This window comes from Tursiops truncatus, chromosome 2 (genome assembly GCF_011762595.2).
Source record: "Tursiops truncatus isolate mTurTru1 chromosome 2, mTurTru1.mat.Y, whole genome shotgun sequence".
In the NCBI taxonomy this organism is placed as follows: Eukaryota; Metazoa; Chordata; class Mammalia; order Artiodactyla; family Delphinidae; genus Tursiops; species Tursiops truncatus.
The window spans coordinates 26,142,488-26,164,091 of NC_047035.1; the positions used below are offsets into that span (position 1 = coordinate 26,142,488).

General features: G+C 54.5%; 2 protein-coding genes across 4 annotated transcripts in view; one reads left to right on the plus strand and one right to left on the minus strand.

Moving 5' to 3' along the window:
• Positions 1-6,102, plus strand: part of ANGEL1 (angel homolog 1) — a 23,874-nt gene extending 17,772 nt beyond the window's left edge. For both annotated transcript variants that reach the window (XM_004317254.4, XM_019920562.3), the window contains 3 exons: positions 2,347-2,416; positions 2,937-3,100; positions 4,057-6,102. In XM_004317254.4, coding sequence (XP_004317302.1) covers positions 2,347-2,416; positions 2,937-3,100; positions 4,057-4,217 — 395 coding nt within the window. In that variant the 3' untranslated portion in view covers positions 4,218-6,102. The remainder of the gene's footprint in view (positions 1-2,346; positions 2,417-2,936; positions 3,101-4,056) is intronic.
• The window catches only part of VASH1 (vasohibin 1), a 25,016-nt gene continuing 9,415 nt past the window's right edge, over positions 6,004-21,604 (minus strand). For both annotated transcript variants that reach the window (XM_073800204.1, XM_019920578.3), the window contains exons 4-8: positions 21,286-21,342; positions 19,648-19,722; positions 16,569-16,950; positions 14,686-14,798; positions 6,004-13,761 (exon numbers count right to left, since the gene is read on the minus strand). In XM_073800204.1, coding sequence (XP_073656305.1) covers positions 13,689-13,761; positions 14,686-14,798; positions 16,569-16,950; positions 19,648-19,722; positions 21,286-21,342 — 700 coding nt within the window. In that variant the 3' untranslated portion in view covers positions 6,004-13,688. The remainder of the gene's footprint in view (positions 13,762-14,685; positions 14,799-16,568; positions 16,951-19,647; positions 19,723-21,285; positions 21,343-21,604) is intronic.

Below are 21,604 nucleotides of genomic sequence, written 5' to 3' on the forward strand. Positions count from 1 at the left end.
TTTCTATTTTGCTGGATTTAGTTTGCCAGTATATTGTTCTGAGACTCGTTTTCCAACATGGGAGAGGAGGAGTTTCCCCCAACGCCAACAAATAATTCAACTCAATTCTGACACTATCTCCCCAGCGATAGCATCCGATTCCACAGCTTAAGGGCTCAGTTCTACAAGACCCACCCCTCCAACACTTCAGGTGCCTGTCAAAAGACCAGGTTGTTCCCTGTGCTTCTTCTGACCGACTGGCTATAAATCAGAGGTTCCCACTATCCCCTCCTTCCTTGGGTTAGATTAATTTGCTAGAGTGGTTCACAGAACTTAGAGAAACATTTCACTTGCTAGATCATCGGTTTATTATAAAAGGATATAACTCAGGAACAGCTGTACAGAAGAGATGCATAGGGCAAGGTATGTAGGAAGGGATGTGGAGCTTCCACGCCCTCTCTGGGTGCACCATTCTCCCTCGAATCTCCATAAGTTCACCAACCTGGAAGCTTTCCAAACCCTGTCCTTTCTGGGTTTTATGAAGGCTTCATTACATGGGCATGATTTATTAAATCCTTAGTCATTGGTGATTGATTCCACCTCCAACCTCTCTCCGCTCCCTAGAGGTCATAGGGTGGGACTGAAAGTTCCTCTAATCACATGGTTGGTTCCATTGACAACCAGCCCCCAACCTTAGGTATTTTCCAAAATTGCCTCATGAACATAACAAAAGGCACCTTGCTCACTCTCAACACTCAGGAAATTCTAAGGGTTTGGGGAGCTTTGATCCAGCAACTGTGGACTAAGACTGTATATGAAGACTGACTATATATGAGAAATATATATTTGGTCATCTGAATGACCAAATATACATTTCTTATAAATCACAGAACTGTAATTGTTGAGGCATTTTGCATCTACATTCATAGGCGATATTAGTCTATAGTTTTCATTCTTTGTGATTTTTTTGTCTAGTTTTGATACCAGAATAATACCTCATAGCATGAGGTGGGAAGTGTTCCCTCTTTTATATTTTGGAAGTATTTGTGAAGGATTCATATTACTTTTTTAATGCTTAGCAGAATTCACTAGTAAAGCTATCTGAGCCTGGGCTTTTTGTGAGAATTTTTAAATTGCTAATTCAGTCTCTTTAATTGTTATAGAACTATTCAGATTTTCTTCTTTTTCTTGAGTCAGTTTGTGTAGTTTTTGTCTTTTTAGGAATTTGTCCATTTTACCTAAGTCATCTAATTTGTTGGTATACAATTGTTTATTGTATCCCTATAATTTTTTTATTTCTTAAGGTTGGTTGTGATGGCCCCCTCTTTCACTCCTGGTTTTAGTAATTTGAGTTTTCTCTTTTTTTCTTGGTCAGTCTAGCTAAGGGTTTGTCAATTTTGTTGATCCTTGTTATCCTTTTCTTAGTTTGGGTTGTTATACCAAAACACTACAGCCTGAGTAGTTTATAAACAACAGAAATTTATTTCTTACAGTTCTGGAGGCTGGAAGTTCAAGGTCAGGGTGCCAGCATGGTGCATTTTCAGTGAGGACCCTCCTCTGGGTTGCTGATTGCCAACTTACTGTTGCATCCATACATGGCAGAAAGGACAGCTCTCTGGGATCCCTTTTATAAGGGCATTAATCCTGTTCATGAGGGCTTCACCCTCAAGGCCAAATTACCTCCTAAAGGCCCCACCTCCTAATGCCATCACACTGGGGGTTAAGATTTCAACATATTTTGGGGAGAGACAAACATTCAGTTCATAATACCTATTAATGTCAGTAAGATCTGTAATAATATTCCCTCTTTCTCTCCTGATATTGGTAATGTGTGTCTTTTTTCTTTGTGTATGTGTGTGTACATGTATAGGTGTGTATAAGTATGGATACATGTGTGTGCTTACATATGTATACGCATACATACACAGATACATATATGCACACAATGGATGGTGGGTGATAGAAAACCTCTGGAGGAATACACCAGGAATTTGTTAACATTGGTTGCCTCCGGAGAGAGGAATTGAGTGGCAAGGTCCCAGAGTGGGAGGGAGCCTTTTCACTGATATTTTTCTCTACATTTTGATTTTTGTACCATGTGACTGTGTTACCTAAAGAATGAATTTAAATTTTTTAAGAAGTTGCTGAGCCAGGGAAGAGATGTCTGTGTTAGAGACCTCTGTCTGTCTGCTTCCTGAGGTTCTTGACTTTGGTCCATTGTTTTCTTCCTCTCCTCACCTTTTCTCTTTCCCTTTTCCCTTCTGGAACAATCCAGTCAAGGATCTGAGTGGGATTTCAGGGTGCAAGGTTCTAACCCTGCTTCACTGTCTGTGATTGATAAAACCCTTTGTCTCCGGTCTTCTACAGAGCGACCTGCTGGCTGGGCCGAGCCTGTCATTGAGGAAGACATATCTGAGCCTGAGCCTGACTTCCCCAGGTAATCTTCTTCCAGTTCCCTTCTGCTTGCATTCCAGCCCCATCGAGGTGTATTAGCCCCCTGTTGGCTTTCCTGGGGCTGATTTGGGCGAACACATTTGCTGAGCTCTCTCTTCCCCTTGTGTGTGCTAAGTTTATGGAGGAACATACTGGCGTGCAGAGGCCAGAGGTGACCCACCTAGGTTCTTGCAGATGCAAAGCCCCTGCCCTTTTCCTTTGGGAGTAAGGCCTCACAGAAGAGCTTGCTGACCCATGGACAAGGGTACATTAGGTATACTTCACCAGGTAGCAAGAGGAGAGTGGGGGGTGAGAAATGTCAGCAGGACTGTATATAAATGTGTCTGTTTCTAGGCTAATTTTAGCTAAGACTCTCAGCCTCTTAATTAGCATGGGAAGGCATTTGCTGAGGTTGAGTTATTTGGGATCATCCCTTAAAAAACTTGATAAAACCCACAGAGAAGTGACCTTGGGAAAAGTTCAGTAATGTTTGTTGACTGACATCTTCCCCTCCATCCCTGAAGGACTGTAGGCACCATCCAGCACTGCCTCCACCTGACCTCGGTATATACTCATTTCCTGCCCCAGCATGGCCGCCCAGAGGTCACCACAATGCCCTTGGGTCTTGGAATGACAGTAGATTACATCTTCTTCTCAGCTGAGTCCTGCAAGAATGGGAACAGAACTGGTAAGCTTGGTGGATCCTGGATTCCTAGAAGCCACCCCCAAGAGTCCCTGGGAACTGATGGTAGGTCAGGCATTTGATCACATGGCTTGGGCTGCTGGGACCTGACCAGCAAAGGAGCAGATCTCATACCTACCTGACACTGGTCATCCTCATCATACTTCCCTTAGGCCATTTGCCCGCCTTCTCTTTTATCCTTGTAGCATTAGAGAGATGTGGGCAGAACAAGCCATCCCTCCGTTTTTTGTTTTTTGTTTTTTGTTTTTTGCGGTACGCGGGCCTCTCACTGTTGTGGCCTCTCCCGTTGCGGAGCGCAGGCTCAGCGGCCATGGCTCATGGGCCTAGCCGCTCCGCGGCATGTGGGATCTTCCCGGACCGGGGCACGAACCCATGTCCCCTGCATCGGCAGGCGGACTCTCAACCACTGCGCCACCAGGGAAGCCCCGTCCCTCCGTTTTAAAGATGAAAATAGAGCACCAGGAAGTGCTCTATTGGATTTGTTCAGTGGCAGCTGGTTAGTAAGGGACTTGGTTAGGTTAGAAACCCTATTTCCTGTCTTCTCACCTCTCACAATAGTCACAGTATAGCAGTCTATCAGCCCCATGCCTGTTTTGTTTAAAGCATGTCTTTTAAAATGTTTGGATTTTCTGTTGAGAAATCAAATTTTACATAGCAAATCTGGACTTCGGCTTCTCTTGGAAAATCAGAAGATCTTGTAATGCTGGGCTTGGACGTGCACTCTAGTTTGCTGCAGTCCCACCGAAGCCACCTGGCTTCTTTCATTGACATATCATGGCATATCTGAGAAAATGAGCCCTCTGCCAGAGGCGGCAGGAGGTGAGGGAGGATAGGGCCGCCTAGGAGACGCAGCCTCCTGAGGTGTGGCTCCCACGGGGCCCCCCACCCCATGCAGCTTGGCTGCGGCTGCCTTACCCACCGGCCTCCGCTTTGTGCTCCAGATCGCAGGCTTTGTCACGATGGAACTCTCAAGCTCCTGGGCCGGCTCTCGCTCCTCTCTGAAGAGATCCTCTGGGCTGCCAATGGCTTACCCAACCCCTTCTGCTCTTCAGACCACCTCTGCCTACTGGCCAGCTTCGAGATGGAAGTCACCGCCCTATGACGGTCTCCCAGGGGAAGAGAGCTTCTCTTCCAGAAGAGCCACCTGGATCAGAGACTGTGGAAATATCCCATGCTTCTGGAAACTTAGCTCCAAGAAACTTACGTCCCCTCCCCTCCCCTCCCCTCCTCGTTCCCTTTCTCCCATGGCTAGATTTCCTCCAGGCCTGTCCACATTCTCTGCCTGTGGTCCCTGCCCCGCCCCAGCCTCTTCCTAAACCTGTGCCACATACTGGGTGGCCCTGGGAGAGGCAGAAGGGGGGGTTCCCCTTCCTTCCATGTATCCAGCGCTCCCCCTTGATTTTTAATTACCAGGGTTGCGGGAGCTATTGATCTCATTGGTTATTTGTATTCAGGCCGTTTCTTGGTGGGGTGCCTTCTGACCTGACCTTCTCCCTGCCTGAGACCCCTGGGCCCAGCCCTCTTGCCAGACACACACGCGTGAGATGTGTGTTGTGTGTGCATCCTCTCGGGGTGGGACTGCTCTGCGTAGTCATGCCTGTCTCTGACTAGCCCACTTTCCACACTGGGGCTGTCAGCCTAGGGGCAGGTGGAGGGCGTGACCGGGTAGCTGTGTGCTGCCAGGCACATGGGCACCTGGCTGCCAGCGGCAGGAGCGTGGGCCTGTCTCTCCTTTTATCATCTGTGTTTCGTTAGGTGTCCATCCTGCCAACCAGAGCATCCTCATCGTCCGGGCTCTGGTAACAAGTGGGCCCCACGAGCTGGAGCAGTGGATTCAGGGATGCCCTTGACCCAGAGCTCCCCACAGGCCTGGCATGCTTCCTCCAGGGCTCATCCCTTTCCCCAGGCTGCCCTGTGGGAGGCCAAAGTTTGAACCCTTGTGTGGGGTCGGTGGGCAGGGGTAGTGGACTGAGGTGCCAAACTCTTTAAGCATGAGGAGGAAGAACTGTCAGGGAGCTCCTATCTCACTGGAGGACTGCAGCGAGGGCGGGAGTCCCAGCGGGGAGAGAGCCGGCAGGTTCTGCAGCTGCCTCAGCTGGGACGCAAGACCTCAGGGACTTGTTCCCTTCCCTCTGCACAGCTAAGCTGCAGCTCTCTGGTCCTCTCCTCCCACTGCTTTTTACTCTTTGCTGCCTCCCCCATCCCCTTCCTTTTTTCCACTAGAAAAGCCTGGTATTTAGCTCAGGCCAGACCTTCTCAGCAGAAAGGTGGCCCTGGGCAAACTGGAGGTGGCGGTGCCCCACCTCCGGCAAGGCGGCTCATGGCCTCTGCTTTCCCTCTCCTGGTGCAGGAGCACCCTGGGGCCTCCAGGGGGTGCTCCCTTGCCCACATGAGTCACCTGCATGCCTGAATCCTGCATCGCTGGGTGTAGCTGCTGGCCCTGCAGACTTGACTTGCTGTTGGCCCACTTGGCCTCCAGAATGGGACTGGAGGATATAGCTGAGAGGCTGGAGTTCGGGACAGTTAGCTAGAGGTTAATGTTTTCTCCTTTCTTTTTTTTGAGAGCCGAAGACCCAGCTTGAATAATTCTGCTGCTGCGTTCATGGTTATAAGCTTTCCATGCCTGGGTTCTGGGGAATTTATCTATTCATGTATATTTTTAAACATTGTTTCCTGGGTACTGGGCATGTGCCTGTCTGAGCCCCAGGCCTATCTGTCCACACTCCACCATCCACTCTGTTTGTCTCTCCCTGGGCATCTCCTGAGATGGTCTCAAGACAGTGCCCTATTGGTTTGTAGGACTAGGGCCCATCACTGTTTTTTTCTGCCAGGAAACGTAGTTTAAAAATGGCTAAAGATGGCAGAGGGCAGGAGCTTGATAGATGATCTTTTCCTTGTTTTCTTATTTTCTGTTTTGGAAATGAAAGGGGGTTTTAAATGGTCATTTGAACTCTCTTTTCCAAATAAAGGTTTACCTTTCCCCCCTACTGTTGGTTATTTTATTAGGATCCTGAAAGGCATGGGGGAGGGAAGGCCTGGGGAATGAGGTGGGCAGAGAAGAAGAGACTGATCCTGGGGTGGGGCCTCAAACCTGAGATCTAGACCAGAGAAAAGGGTTATCATCTCCCTCTGGTAACTGAGCAGATGCCCACTACTCTGAGGCCTGGGAGGAACGGCTTGAGCGCAGCCTCCTGCCCGGACTTTCGTGGGGTGCAGCTCTCTTCTCCATCCTCGCCAAGCTAGAGGAGAATACTGCTTTCAGCTGCTCTCATTCTTATTCCATCTGCTGCCCCTGTACCTGCCATACCTCCGCCTAGTCCAAGCAGAGGAGGATCTGTGGCGAAAGCAGGATGAGAAGTGTTTTCCTGGTCAAAGCTATGGCAGCTGCGTGAGGCACGATGCACGTGGCAGATGCCTCTTGCCGCGCTTCTATTTTTGATCATCTCTTCTGTGTTCAGGAGCCAGGGCTGAGCTGTGAGCCACCTGTTGCTGGCAAGGTTTCTCATCTTTCCTGGGCCTCACTGTGCTGGGACTTCTTCCTCCGGCCTTCCTGTGCAGCAGGTCCACCAGCCCCTGTGCCCGTGGGAAGAAGCCCTGAGACAGGTGTGGTTTTCTGCCTTACCTGAACAGAATCCCAGACCCCACACCTCTGAATCAGTACCTGAGAAGCTGGGTTATTTAAAGCTACCTGGGTACCAGTTGAACCGCCTGGGCTGGGATTTAGCCAGGGATTAGGAACACCACTTGTCATCTTGGCCTGGTCACTTGGTGATTGTGGGTAAGTTAACCCCTCCCTATGTTGCACATATCTTGGTGAAAGAGAAATTAAAAGTAATATTCTTTTCCACGTGTGAGGAATTTTCAGATCTGAAATTACGTTATTTGAAGGGATGCTAAAAATCCCAGAGTATTATTGGTAATTACAATAATTGGTAATTACTGGTTACAATAGGAATTGAGGGTGGGTAGTTCTCCCTAGTCAGCCTGGACAGTTGGCCCTGGGGGCTTGGAATTATTTTATAGCTCCTAAGCTTTGAGGTATGTTCCCAGAGACCCCTTTCCTGGCCTGGAGGGCTTCCCCCTGGTTGAGGTGAGTCATGTAGCATCTGCACGGCACTTTGATTCAGTTTCGAGTGCTTCCACTTCCATGATCAGTAGACAGTTGCACTACAAGGTGGCAGTTCAGGTGTGCATATCTTACCTTTATATCCAAGGAAACAGAGATCCCAAAGAGGTAAACTGAGAACCTCCTTTATTTCTTGCCACCCAACTCCTCAGAACACAGCCTTTCTTGGGAGTAGAGGAGACAGGTTGTCTTCTAAGGCAGATACGTGGGGCTGGGGCTGGGAGAAGGGAAATGACCAACCAGTCCTCTGCTGGCTTGTTTTTAAACCCTGGTTTTTCTCCCCAGTTCTTGCCCTGGTGTAGCTGCTGGACTAGAGGATTGTTTTCTGATTGGTTACATAAGGCACAGCATGGCTTCCCGTCTTCTGGGAGCAGCAGGGGCCCACCTCCTCTAGTTTCCCCCCGGGGAGAGAGAGCAAAACAGAACTATCCCAGGCAAGGGCCAGCCAGCCAGATGAGAACCTGGTAGGGTGATCTCTCCCAGGTTAGGAGAACGTGACCTTAATTGGGAACTCTGCCTTCTGCCCCATCCCTAGTCAGTTCCTGTGCCCATAAGGCCAGAGGCCTCACACAGCTGCGGAAAGAAGAGTGGAGTCTCCACATTTAACATTCTTGGAGGTTCTGTCTTTCCCGTGACCAGGTCCTTTCTGGCTGGGGGTTGGAGGGAGTGCACATTCCCACGTGGGCTGCTCAGAGCGCTGTCCCTCAGCCCACCTGAGGTGGCCCATCTCCAACCACCTGCCAGGCCTCAGCGGGCCCCTCACCCCCTTGGCAAACACTGTAAGGGTTACCAGGCAGCCTGCACGTGGCCCAGTCGGCTTGGTCTTTCGTATGACCAGCACTTCCTGTCACCACTGCCCTCCACAGTCGTGGTCAAGATGTCAGATCCTGGCAGATGTGGGTGCAGAGCTTCAATCTCTTCGCGTCCAGGGCTCTGAGAAGTGCCACCTGCGTTTAAAGGCCCGACCCACTCTAGTCATGTGCCTAAACTAGGCAGGCACATGCCGTGAGCTTGAAAGAAAGGGAGCAGAAGGAAGTGCGGTAATGCCCCCAGCAAGCTGCGTTCTGGTCCTCTTGGGAGTCCACAATTGGCACTTACCTCTGCGTCAATTCTAAGAAAGTGGCCAGGCAGTGTCCACGGTGAGCCTGGTTGACTCATACAGACTCACCGCACTTAACCCAGCCCTCCTTTCACGAGAGCACTCCAGGGGCCTACTGTGTATGAGCCCATCTCATTGCAGTCCACCCACAAGGCCCTTTACTTGGTACTTTAGCTGGACTTGAATGTGTAAATTTCAAGACTGCCTTTGTGTAAAGGTGTATAATCCGAGTTATTCACAAACTCTGGTTTATTGAAAGGCTCTTTTTCGTTATCGTTTAAGCTGGATTTAAATGAACCTGTAATTAACATAACTGCCTCTTTTTAATGGCGTACAGTCTAAGATGTTCATGGATTCCACCGGCCCACCCCTCCTCTTCCCAGTGGCCATGCCTCACCACCACGCTACTGAAAGTGAGGGACTCTTGCTGTGCTAAACAACACTTCTAGTTAGGACCTCATGGGGATTGGCTGCGATAAGAAGTAGGAAATATACTCCCTCCTCTTATAAGTCTAGGTTTTACTCCCAAGCTGAATGAAAGGAGACCAGAGAAACAGGGAGGAAGGGTTAAAGGTGAAAAATGCTGTGGGGTCTCAAAGATATTTCTGTGCAGGTCTGGTTGTAATTGTTTGGACTTGCCTTAAAGCATTGGGAAGAGGTCCAGAGCTGGAGGGACAGTGTAGAGGAAGAAGGGTGGAACCAGCGGTGTTTTCCAAAGCTGTGGCTTTAACCACCATAGATTCTGCACTGGCAACTGTGATGAGAAGGGACTGCAGATCCCTGTTGCTATGGTTTCCTGAAATAGCCTCATGTCCCAGGAGATGAGGCTTCCTCTCCTGTTCCTGATGGACTGCTGTTCCTGATGGACTGCTGTTCCTGATGGACAGCCTTCCTCTCCTGTTCCTGATGGACTGCTGGGGACTAGGACAGGAAGAGCAGGGCTCTGGAATGCATCCTGCGCCTCTGGGGGCTGAACTGGCTGTGTGAGGGAGAATGCATTCATTTACAGCCAGCAGGAAAGATCTCCCAGATTAGGATTAGCAAGAGCTGAGCGGCTTCAGCAGGCGGAGGGTGACAGCCTGGGACCCCAGAAGCTTTATCATGACTGCAGGGGCTGTGAGGTGTCCTGTTGGCTTGTTTGGGGCTCTCCTCACCTCTGGGGAAGGTTCTCTCCGGAGCTGCCGAGGCTGACACTGGTGGGTGGGGCAGCTCCAGCCTCAGCTCCCAGAGAGAAGAAGACAAGGTTTACAAACTGGGGCTTCCTCCCAGCCCACAGAGCTGAGCTGGGGAGACTTTATTCATTTCAAGGAAAAAGTGAGAACAGGAATGAGACGAAGTGTAAAAGTCAAAGGGGGACGGCCAACACTGATACGAGAAGAGGGGGAACAAAGTCCAGTACAACATGGCAGCCAACACAGAGCTCGAGGGAGGGGCCGTGCACCATCACTAGGCCCCAGGCCAAGCGCACCCGATTTCTTCTCTCATCAGACTTGAAGAAAAAGGGGAACTTGGGACTCTGGAGCACCAAGATGGGGCGAGCGGGTCAATACTGATGGACTTGGAGCTAGCACCGCAGCAGCCCTGCCTGGCCGGGGGCAGACCTCACCTCCCACCCCACGCTCCCCCAGAGGATCTCCCTGCCCTTCCCACTGGTTTCTCAGTGGAGCAAGGGAAGTGGGGATTTCAACACAGCCCACTTCTGGCACACAGAACGTGGTCGATATGCTGGGCCCAGCTCACACCTCCCTATACTCAGAGGCCGGGGGGCGGTGCCTGGGGAAGCCACTGTAGCTAAGCTGGAAACCACCCAGGCAGGAGACCGAGGCACGCACAGGCACACAGGCCTCTGGGTGCCACCAGCCAGAATTAGACCCCGTCCCTGGGCCGGGAAGTCCAGTCCGAGCTGGAAGCGTTGGCATAAGATGGGGGCGTAAGCGGGGGGCATAAGATGACAGAGTGGGCCAGAAACCAGATACGGCCAACCTCCAGGCTCTTTCTGCTGCTCAGAACCTTGGCCCTAGGCTTCATCATGGCACCTGGGGGCCGGGGGCGCTGCTCTCCCCACTTGGCCACGCCCAGGAAGGATGGGTTGGCTGGCGAGATGGGCGAGGGGACCATGACCGTACTGAGGCCACGGGAGGGAGAGGACTGGCAGGTAGGTGGGTGGGAAGGCTTGAAACCCAGTGTCCCAGTGTTCTGACCCGGCACCCAGCACAGAGCACGAGCAGCCAGGCCTTGGGGAGCAATCACTGCCCGCCCTTGCCGAGCCCCCTTCATCAAGCAGCTTTCTCTGCCCTTCCCTTGACCCCTCCCCAGCCAGCAGCCCCTACCCCTGAGGAACCCACGCTGAGAGCTGGAAGGCAGTCCTGAGTCGGGAGGAGCGAGGCCTGGTCCCTCACAGGAATTGAGATGAGGTGATACTGAGGATGGTGACTAAGGCCCTGAAGTCCCTGCCTCTGCCTCCCCAGAAACTCTGCAGCCAGGCCAGCCCTGGGGAGCAGAGCCTGTGTAAACACGCCCAGGAGGGGAGGAGGGGTTGCTACATCTGTGAAACAGTTAAATTAAAAAGCACCGCTGTATCCTGTGGGTGTCCACAGGCCCGAGGTCTGAGCGAGGAAGGGGGAGTGCTAGGGGGTTATCAGCTGTGGGTGGTCGGCTCCCTCCCTGGAAGACAGCAGTAGGGGTTGGGGCTTCGTCCTGCTTCCTTCTCCCCAAAGGGCTCAGGAAGGAGCCAGAGGGTCAGAGCACCCTGCTGGGCTCCCTTACCAGGAGCGGCTCCCTCACATCTCACCCTCAAGCCCTGTGGTCCACAGGGGCATCTGGGGTGTCTGCCGACGAGCAGCCTGCACGAGGCACCCACATCCAGACCCACAAAAGTCCTCACTTTCAGCCTCACGCCTCCCAAACGGATCCATCTCTGCCTCAGGCGAATGTGTGAACGTGGGGACCCACCACCCCTCTCCCTGAAAACTGGGATGGGATGGGATGGTGAGTTAGAGCTCACAGTGGCCCTCGGATTGGTCTGGCTGGGGTGTAGTCCGGGGGACAGGTTAGGCACCTCCCCAGGGCCCAGTGACCCATGAGAAACCCAGGGGACTGAGCAGCCGGCTTCCCTGTTGGGCCTGGCTCTGGGCCAAGAGCTGCTGGTGTTAAGAGCTGCCAGCCTGGTGCCTTCCCTGGCGGGCACTTGCGTCAGCAAACACATCCTGTCTCCCCCTCTCCCTTTCTTTGCTTCTCAGGCACAATCCATCTCCCTGGCAGGCTGAGAATTGCACTATTTCAATTCCACTCCACCCCCTCTGGTGTCTCAGCAACCACAGGGAGTTCCTGGTATGTCTCTGGTCTGCAGGGAGAGCGAACATGAACGTGGGGTAGCTGCCCACTCTGAGCAGCGTCAGCAGCGAGGACGCTGCCCTGGCCCGGCCTGCTCTGAGAGGCCTACAACTTTTCACGCTTTCCACCTCAAAGTACCTTGGTGGACCTCTCCCCAGCCCAAGCCCTCTCTACTTCAGAGATCACAAACCAGCATTCTTTTTCACGTTGGGCTTTACAATTTTCTGAACTGACTGCCAACATTTAAAAATCAGCATATTTCACATAAAAATTCAGAGTTCTGGCCTCTCAACAACAAAAAAAATCAGGCAATCTGATACTGCAGGGCCTGCGCTCAGAATGGCTGAGCAACAGCGGCTGCTTTAATGGGGTATGTCTTCATTAATTGGCCACAATCCCCACCCAGCCCTGCAGCCCTCCTTTTAGTCATCTGCCTGGCCCCGCAGGCATTTGAGTTTACAACTCTGGCTCTGGTCCTCCCTCTTCCAGGCCCCCAGCCCCGCTGCAGCCTTACTGCCAGCTGCCCCTGGCTGAATCCTAGCCTCTCAGTATTAAGAAACCTTAATGGTCATCTCATCCAGTTATCCTTCCGTAACCTAAATCCTTTCTATAGCTTTCAAGATGACAAGCAGCCATCTAGTCTTTGCTTGAATACCTCCAGCAATAGGGAACTCACTACTCCCCAAAGCCGCCTGATTCTAAACTCTCCCCCACATTCTTTTCTCACTTACATTCCCCAGTTCTCGGGCCCTGCCTCTCCTCAGTGGCCGCACTGCCCCCTTGACCTACACCTCTTTGTTACTTGGGCCTCCAGAACCTTCCCGCAGGCCCTCCAACCTCTCTCCACAACCTCTCACCTGCCCGCCAGGTATCTCACACCTGCCAGGCAGGCTGTGCAGACGCCAGCAGCTCAGCTTCTTCCCTGATGAGCTGCCTCACACAACAGGCCTGATCATCACTGGGCCCTCCACACCTACCCAGGCTGCTGAATGAGGGGAGGTAGGGCTGGGACACAGGCAGCCTGATCTGGTCTTCATTTCCCCAGCAAGGGCTAAGGTAACAGGAAGGGGGAGCAGTCCCTGGGGACTACCTACCAGGGGGACAGACCTAGGCCTGAGTGGCCCACCCCATCCCCAGCCACGGTTCCTGGACCCACCAGGTCTATTCAGTCCCCACAGTCATGCTGAGCCCAGTGCATATCTGGGCCCTTGGCACAGCCCAGCCCCTCTGCAGGGAGGCCCCGGCTTCAGCAACAGGCAGAGCTGGGCTGAGCAAGGAGGCCAGGTAGGGGTCCGGGAACCCTTCCCCCAGTGGTTCTCTCCTGGGCTCTCGTCCTGCCCATCCCAGCACGGGCCCTGCCACGAGGCAATGTCAGCCCACAAAACACTGTCCATGGGGCTGCAAGGGCCCGAGGACCCTCTGAGCCACAGGCTCTGGCTCTCGGGGCAGATGTGGCCTGTGCTGAGCTCCTGATACGGGCCATACAGCTCTTTCTCAGGGTGGTTCCTACCCTGCGTTCCTTTCCCTGGGTGAAGATCTGCCAGGGCAGACAGGACCGGAGAAACACCCCTCCCTCCATCCTGCCACAGGCCTAGCAGAGCTGGGAGGTTTCCCATAGATGGAATGGACCCAAATCCCAGAGAGACCTTGGGGCAGGGGTACCAGCAGAGACAGCAACCCCTCCTCACCCAGCCCTGTGGCGCTTAGATCCTCTAAGCACTGGCCTTCCAGCCACTGGCAGATCCATTAGTTTTAAGTTTTTTCCCAAATACCTTAAATTTCAGTTGTTGAGTTAAAAACTCAAAATTAAACTCTTCACTGCCTCGTGGTCCAAAGTGAGGGGGCTTGGCCCAGCGGGAGGGGCAGCATCTTGGGTGGCTGAGCTGGGACACGCTCTTCCCGCTGCCCCTCACCCTGCCCCACCATCAGCCCCAACTTCCCCAGGAGCGAGGCCGGTTCTGGCAGGTAGATGCCGGCCCCCAGAAGTGGGTGCGGCTGGGGCACTGCCGCCTGCCTCACACCCGGATCTGGTACCCATTGAGGTCTGGCATGGCTTTGGGCTCCGAAGGCTTCTTCTCACCAGAAGGCCTGCAGGGAGGAGAGAGCAGAGGAGGGGGAAGGGGTGAGTGGCCCGTCAGGGAGGTGCGGGAGCAGGGAGCAAGGGGTGGCTGCCCCTGCTGGCTCCCCACCTCCCCAGTCTCCAAGGTGTCCCAAAGGAATCTGTAGAGCCCCTGTGGAAGTGTGCTCCTGGAGCGCCCACACGCCTTGCTGTCCTGAGTGTGGTCCCTGCACTCCCTTGCAGGGTACTGCTTTTCACGGAGGTCAGCAATTCCGGCTGCAGTTAAGTAAGAAAGTAATAGTGTAATGCGTCCGTCTCTGTGAGGGGGATCTGTTCTCTCTGAAACCCTCCTAGGTCAAAGTGAAGGATGCTGGATATTGGAGGCCAGCTTGGCGGCCCTTACACCAGAGAGGTGCTTCCAGAATGACAACGACATTTAAAGCAAGAGCCAGGCCGACGTGTAGGAGACAAATCTGATGAGGAAGCCTGGTGTCTTAACGGGATGTTTCTGCAGAAACCACAGACTCACAGGGGCAAAAGTTTCCTTCAAAGCCAGCCACCAGCTGCCATCTGACGTCAAACCTTCTCCAGTGATATTCCTGGAAGGATTCACTGTAGGCAGGGCCCCGCCCCTTCTACCCTCCCTCCCACAGAGCCCATTCTGCAGCTGGCCTCCAGCCTTCCCTGTGGGTCTCCGGCTTGGCATCTGGGCCCCGCATAGGATGACCAGTGGGCCAGCAATGTCTTCTCTCGAGAAATGGGATCGCATTGCCTCCATATCAACACACAAACAAACACACCATCCTAAGTTCCCTCCAGCAGAGGCAAAAAAGAGAAAGGTGAGAAAGAGAAGAGGTGGGGGGAAGAACAGAGGGATCTGGAAGATGAGAGGGAAGGAAAACGCCTTTTGCTGTCTCCCCAGCCCCCCACCCAAGGCGAAACCCTTTTCTCACCGCCTTTCACTGCGGCTGTTCCTGCGGTGGGGGCTAGACTGGCCCCGCTGTGGGGAGGACACATCCTTCTTGCGGTCCTTGGTGGGGGAGGGAGGGCCGGTCCCTTTGCCAATCTTGGTGGGGAGGAAGAAACAAACACTCATTCCAGGACTGCCCCAGAGCCCGTCCTGCCCGGCAGGAGCCACAAGCCCCAAAGCTGCCCTGGGCAGGGCCCAGGAAGCCTCGAGCCATGCTCTGCCGTCCCAGGGTCTTCCCAAACCTGTTTCCCAGGCACTACAACTGCCAGGGCAGTGGTTCCACAGCAGGGCTGCCTAATCTCTGTTGGCCCCTGAAATAGCAAGGATGTGGGTGGAAGTTACTGAGGGTTCATGGTGGCCCTTGAGAAAAGGGCCATTTACCCATGCCAGGTAGATGGGCCAGCTGGGGAAACAGCCCATGTCTGAGCTATGGGCTGGGATCCTACCAGACCCAAGGGTGACACTGGTTATCTCGAGTCAATCAGAAGTTCAGACTAGCAGCTATATCTCTGATTAAGGAAAAAAATGAGAAAAGCAAGTGAATTTATGCAGCACTGTCCGTTTGACCTGAATCTTCAAAACTTGGGGTATACGGGAGTGGTACTGGAAGGGGGCAAATAACATGGGAAATGCACAGCACCAAACAGATTGGGAAACACAGCACGAAAAACTAGGTAATAGTGCCTCCAACTCTAGATCCAACCTGCTCCCCTGAAGACGCAGTAACACTCCAGCAGCTGGGCACCCAGAGCTCTGCAGGGGAAGAGGGCAGCCCCTGAAAGCGGCAGGGTCAACTACAGCCCGCTTCTGCCCTGGGGAAGGCACTGTTGCCCCACAGTCTTGGCCTAGGGGCTGGCTGGCGGGGCAGGGCTGCCTTAGCTCTGTCGCATCCCCGCTGGGACACCTGAAAGCACCTGTGATGTGCCTGGGTTCGCCATCCGGACACTGAGCCCCAGTCCCATCTGCCTCCCACAGCCCGCGAGCAAGTCTCTGGGCTGCCCGCACCTCACTTCCTTACCCTGAAAAGGGAGCACCCACCGCTGCCCGCTGCCCTCCCGGCGTTTTGGGGAGCAGCAGTGGATGCAAAAGTGCCACAGTCATGGCTGCGGCCCCAGGCTACCCGGAGGGGCAGCGCACAGGGCTGCATGACTGGGCAATGGGGAGGGGCTGGCAGGCCCCAGAGGAGGCACCCCCATCCACGGGAAACCAGGGAGAGGCCAAGATTTTGCTCACCTGTAAGGCTCTGGGGACCAACTCCTCAGCAGCTCAGCCCGACTACTTCTGGGTCCAGCAGCCCCTCCCCCTCCTCCAAGACCCCTGCTCAGTGGGTGTGGGAAAGCGGGAGAAGGGACCACCCCGCCTTGTGTCCCCACAGTCTGAACCTCCTCTTTTTTCTGACTTCCTCCTAGCCCTTCACTGGGGCTAGGGGTCAAGAGTCAGGATACACGGGGGTCATGGCTGCTGCTGCCCACCCCACACGACCACTCCCTCCAGACAGGCTATGATTTCCCTCCAGTCCTTACGCACAGCCCCCTCCACCTGGCCTGTGGCACCCCTGCCCTCCTCTACGTGCTCAGACCCGGCTCGTCTGCTGCCCCCTCCAGAGCCTCCCCTGGCCTGCTCACCGGAGGGGACTGTCTCATGGATGACGACCTTTGAGCAAAGCCCGGAAACTTCTCCCCCTCATCTCCCTTAATCCTGGCACCACCTCTGCTGGGGCGGGGGCGGGGGACAGGGGAGGAGGGAGGGGGCTTCCCTGGAAGAGCGACCCCCTAGGAAGCGGAAGCCCTTCCGTCTCCACCCCTGTCGGCCCCTGGATGCTCACACCCCTGGACGCTCGCGGGCAGGGCGGCCGCTCACACGGACCTTGAGCCGCATGTCGCGGGCGTGCCGCTCCAGCTCCTTGCGGAAGTCCTCGCGGCCCAGCCTCTCCACGTCCAGGACCGAGTGCTTCCACTCGATCTGCTCCACGCTGTGCGGGTCGTGGGACACGCACTGGCCCAGCTTCACCTTCTTTAACACGTGCCAGCAGCGGCTGTAGGCGGCCTCGTAGTCCAGCACGAGCTCGCTGAGGGTGCGGAAGGCCGGCGGCTTGTACATCAGGTCCTCGCGCCGGCTCATGCCCAGCGCCCCGTAGCGGCCGCCGAAGTTCACCCCCAGCACGATGTGGCGGAAGTAGTTCCCTGAGAAGTAGGTCTTGAAGCTGATGGGGAAGCGTTCCAGGGTAGGCATGCTGTTGGTGAGGTAACTGGCCGCGCCGCCCCAGCTAAGGAAACAGCCAGGGAGAGGCCCGAGGGCCAGCGCGCAGGGGCGGGACGGGGACGGCCTCCACCCCAACCTGGGAGAGGCTAAGTGAGCGGCCCCGCACCCCAGCTCCTGAGTGCTGGCAGCAGGTCTTGCTCACCTCCACTTCCTGTCGTCAGGGTTGGGCCTGGCATAAGTAGGTGCTCAATAAACTCAATCTCTATGGGTCAGGGCACTCAGTGATTACCAGCTGCTGCTATGACCTCAAGCAGGGCTCACCAAATAACACCTTAAGAGTGAGGCCGGCACTCCAAACCACAGGGCCCTCCAGAGTCCTGGGCTGAAGGAAGGGTAAGAGGGCCCTCTGCCCACCACCCCGTCTCCCTCTCTCCTCCTGTCAGTCACACAGCCCTCCTCACCTCTACCTTGCCTCTCACACCGTCTTTCTCTCACACACACTTCCTCACAGATGCACTGACAATCCTGTTCTCTCTCTCTCTCTCCACCCCCTACGCACAGACATACTGCCTATTGCTCTTCAAATAAAACCAAGCTTGCCCCTGTGGCCTGGGAGGCCGAGAGCCTGGTCCAGTGGCCCACTGCAACCTCCACGGGGGACCTTCTGTGCCAGCTGTTTCCTCTAGCTGCCCCTCCACCCCCCGCTGCAGCTGCCAGCTCGTCCTCAGGCCTCAGGCTTGGCCAGCACCGCTGACCTCCCTTTCTAAAGCAAGTCTGCGCTACGTATTTTCCCCACAGCACATCACCACAATCTGTAATTATTTTTCTTACTTCTTGGTTTACTTGCTTATTTTTTGTCTCCCCGACTAGAATGTAATCTTCTGAGAATGGGGACCTTGTCTGTCACGTTCTTTGCTGTATCTCTGGGGCCCAGCACAGAGGTGGGCACATAATGGTCACTCAAAACTCTTCTTGAACAAACGGGTAGAATGAGATAAACAGGATAAAAGCTTGGAGGAGAGACCACGGAGACACTGCATCCAGCGTCCTACACGCACCCGCTCATTCAACTGTCCTAACAAACTTGCAGGGTGGGATTGCCATCGTCCCCTTCTGCAGAGGAGGACTCCGAGGCTCAGAGATGTTAAGGAACTTGTTCGGCGTCACACAGTGAGGACGCGGCAGAGCTAGGATTCAGGTCCAGGTTGGCCTGACCCCGAAGTCTGTTCTCTCAGTCACCACGATGCTTACGGAGCCCGACTCCTTGCAAGCGAGTGACTGGGGACACAGATGAGCAAGGCGCAGGCTCAGTGTGCAGCGAGGATGAGGCCCAGGGACAAACCCAATACAGTGCTCACCACGTGTGTAGGAGGGACCCGTGGTGGTCCTGTGGGGACAGTGGGGAGGGGTCCCCCCAGATGAGGGCTGCTCCTGTTTTCTTCCCGCCTACATACGAGCCAGCAGGTAACCCCTGAAAAGCCTGCAGGACCACGTGATCCCGTCTGGACCAGCTTCTCTGTGTGCTCAGGGGAAGGGGAACTGAGTCTCCCTCTTACGATGGGGTGGGAACCTCCACTTTGGTGTGTGGCTCTGAAGGGGTTGCTGGCAGCAGCCTGGAGTTCTTGGGCTGGCCTCACACTCGTCCCAGCAAAGAACCCTTTGGACAGGGCCATGCTCGTGGGGCTCTTTGGTCCATAGAGGACTGCCACAGTAGGCTTAGCTCTGAGGACCCCTCAGGGAGGGGGACCGGGGGGCACCCCTTCAGTGTCTTCACATAGTTTAAGGCAGGTATGCCTACGGGGGTGGGGAGTGTCCCCCTCAGATCACAGTCCTCCTCAAAGAAGCTGTGCTCCTGGCCTTTGACCGTTGTCTTCTCCTCCGGGACCTGCCCTAGCGAGTGGACTCCTCCGTCCCATTAGGCACCTGCCACCTTGCCCTGCTCAGCACAGAGCCAGGTGCCTGCACCAGGGGTGGCAAACAGAATATTTAAAAGCCTTGGTAGGTGCAGGAAAGAGGGTGATGTGAGGGGTGGTGGGCAGAGATGGATCGAGATTGGCCTTCAATTGGTACAACTGAGTGATGGGCACATGGGTTCCATTATATTAATCTATGCTTCTACAAGGTTAAGATTTTCTGCAAAAAAACAAAACAGGGTAGGGCTCAGGCAGGGTCCACTTATGACAGAGGACTGGCCATAAACACCTGTCTCCTTACTTTGCTCTAACTGGGGATATTGGGGGGCTTATATGTCCCACTTAGCTACTCTTGTAACCCAGCCATAGGTCCCAGTTCTACCCTTTGGGTGGGGGAGACTGAGAAACCCTGTTTGCTTTTTTTTTAATAGGCAGTTTTATATCAAAGATCCCATCCATTATCTCCACAAATTAACATGTCCTGGAAATGCCAACATCTGGGCATCCAACCTGCTTCTTCCAGACTCTGGTTCTGGGAAATAGCACAACAGCCTTATGAAACAATGTGCCCTGATCTGTGGTTCTGAGAACAGGGTCACCGCGTCCACGACTCAAAAAAAGCTGCCCAGTAAGCCTCGGAAGTTAGCAACAGATGCAAGGGACTGAGTCCCCGTCAAGCTCGTTCACATTGGGCCAAGTTCATGACTGCTGGGAGAGGGAGCTGGGAGGGCCCTGGAGCTCACTCAGCCCTCCTCTTCCAGAGGACGAAGCTGGCCCAGAGGTGCTGAGCACGTGCCTACCCCCACCCAGGCCTCTCAGAGGAAGGATACATTCCCAGGATCACGGCTTCCAGGCATTTGATTGGCAGAGCCTCTTTGGTCATTTCCTTGGCCAGGTCCATCAGCCTGGGGGGAAGGGAGGCAAGAGTCATAAGGACAGAGGCTCCTTCCAGTGAAGGAGTATCACGAGGTGGACTAGAGATGCTAGATGGACAGAGGCTCCCCTCCCTTCCAAGCTGCCTCAGCTCAGGCCCAGCACCTCCCTCTCCTTCCCCTCACATCCTTCCTGAGCCTAAGGGGATGGGAGAAGAGGCAACCACTGAAGTTAAGGAAAGAGGCCTCTTCCCCCTCCCCTCAGGCTCTGCTCCAAGACCTCTGGCGGGGAGGGTGAATGGGGGGCATGCAGTGGTAGGCAGATCTTTGACAGCCACTGGGCTAGGGGCCCTCTGTGAAGGTGGTGTTTGGGGGGCCCATGGGAAAGCATGCCAAGGGTGCTGGAGACATTGGCCTTGATCTTGATCTTGTCTCTTCACAGCACAGTGGACACCCCTGACCCAACTCTGACTTCTCTGAAGAGTTTGTAATTGATTGTAACTGCTGCCCCGCAGCTGGCCAGCTGCCTGGGGCCTGGACATGGGATCTCAGGAAGTTAGCTGCCCAGTGACTCCCCTGCCTGCTTCTTGAACTTGGAATTCAGGCCACTTTAACACAGACTATCCCTGAAGCCTGGTTCCTCCCTCCTCACCGAATGCTGCCCTCTGGGCCTCGGAATGCAGCCTGGCCACTGGCTTTGCTGGGGAGGGTGCTGGATTCCTCCATCCCATGAGGCTGGAGCTGGGCCCACACACACAGCGGCCACAGGACAACAAGAGCAAAGCTTTGGGGTGAGCAAGGCTGCATTCCACCCGGGGGCTTGGAAAGGGGGTAATTAAGTAATTAGCTAATAGGCCATTTAAAGCATTTTTTACACGGCAGTGAACATGGACAGATTATATGTGGAGCAAGACATAAAATTCACATTAATTTTATAAGCATAGGGTTTTAGACGCCTGGACAGCTTTGGGCTGGGCCCCCAGACCCAGCTGTGGCATTCAGTCTCCATTCTGATCTGCCCTAAGGGTTTCTTCGGGGTGGATCCAGTCAGGGGTCAACACTTGGAGTGTAGAATGGGAAGTGAGAGATGCAGTGTTCTCTCCAGTGGGGTCCCTGTTGCTCAGAAACTGGGCCTTGTATTAAATGACCAGAAGAGAGTCCAGTAAGGCCACTGGGGTGACATGCAGGTCCCTGCCGTGGGGAGTGCACAGGCAGCTCCAGGGAATGGAGAGAGGTGGAGGGCTCTCTCCTACGAGGCCCACCTCTCTTAAAAAGAAGCGAGGCTCACACCCAGACATCTACCTGGGACTGCCCTCTGTCATCACCAAGCTGGGGGGCTGCCATCACCTTCCTGGCTCAGCGTGGATGTCAGGGTTCCTTATCCTCAAGGGAGCCCCAGCTGCCCGTCTTGGCCAGAGTCCCCTCTTTAGGATGTCCTAAGGAGGGCCCCACGGTGGTACTTGTCCTGCTGGCGGGCTCCCCTGGGAAGAGTCCCTGCCTGCCTCATAAGCTTCCACCCACAGGTGCCCGAGGGGCTCCAACTGGACCAGGCGCTGTTACCTTGGTGCAGGGGGACGAGGCACTCCCCACACTTACCCTGTCAGAGGTCTGCTCTTCTTAATTTCAAAGAACTGCGTCCCTGTGTGATTGTACCTGTGGGTGCCGGTTAAGGGCTTCCTGGCTTGACCTGGAAGAGGTGTGTCCCTCTGCCCTCATCCAGAACCTGGGGGTCCAGCACTCCCAGGGGTGCAGGCTGGGTAAGGACCCCACAAAATGCTTCTGTAAGGCACCTGGGAGGATGCTCAAGACCTGACTGTCGGAAGGGAGAAGGGGACGCAGCACGCTGCTTCTCCTTGCCCCACAGGGCCCCTCTGCGTCCTTCCCTCTCATCCTCTGCTGCCACCCTTGCTCTCCT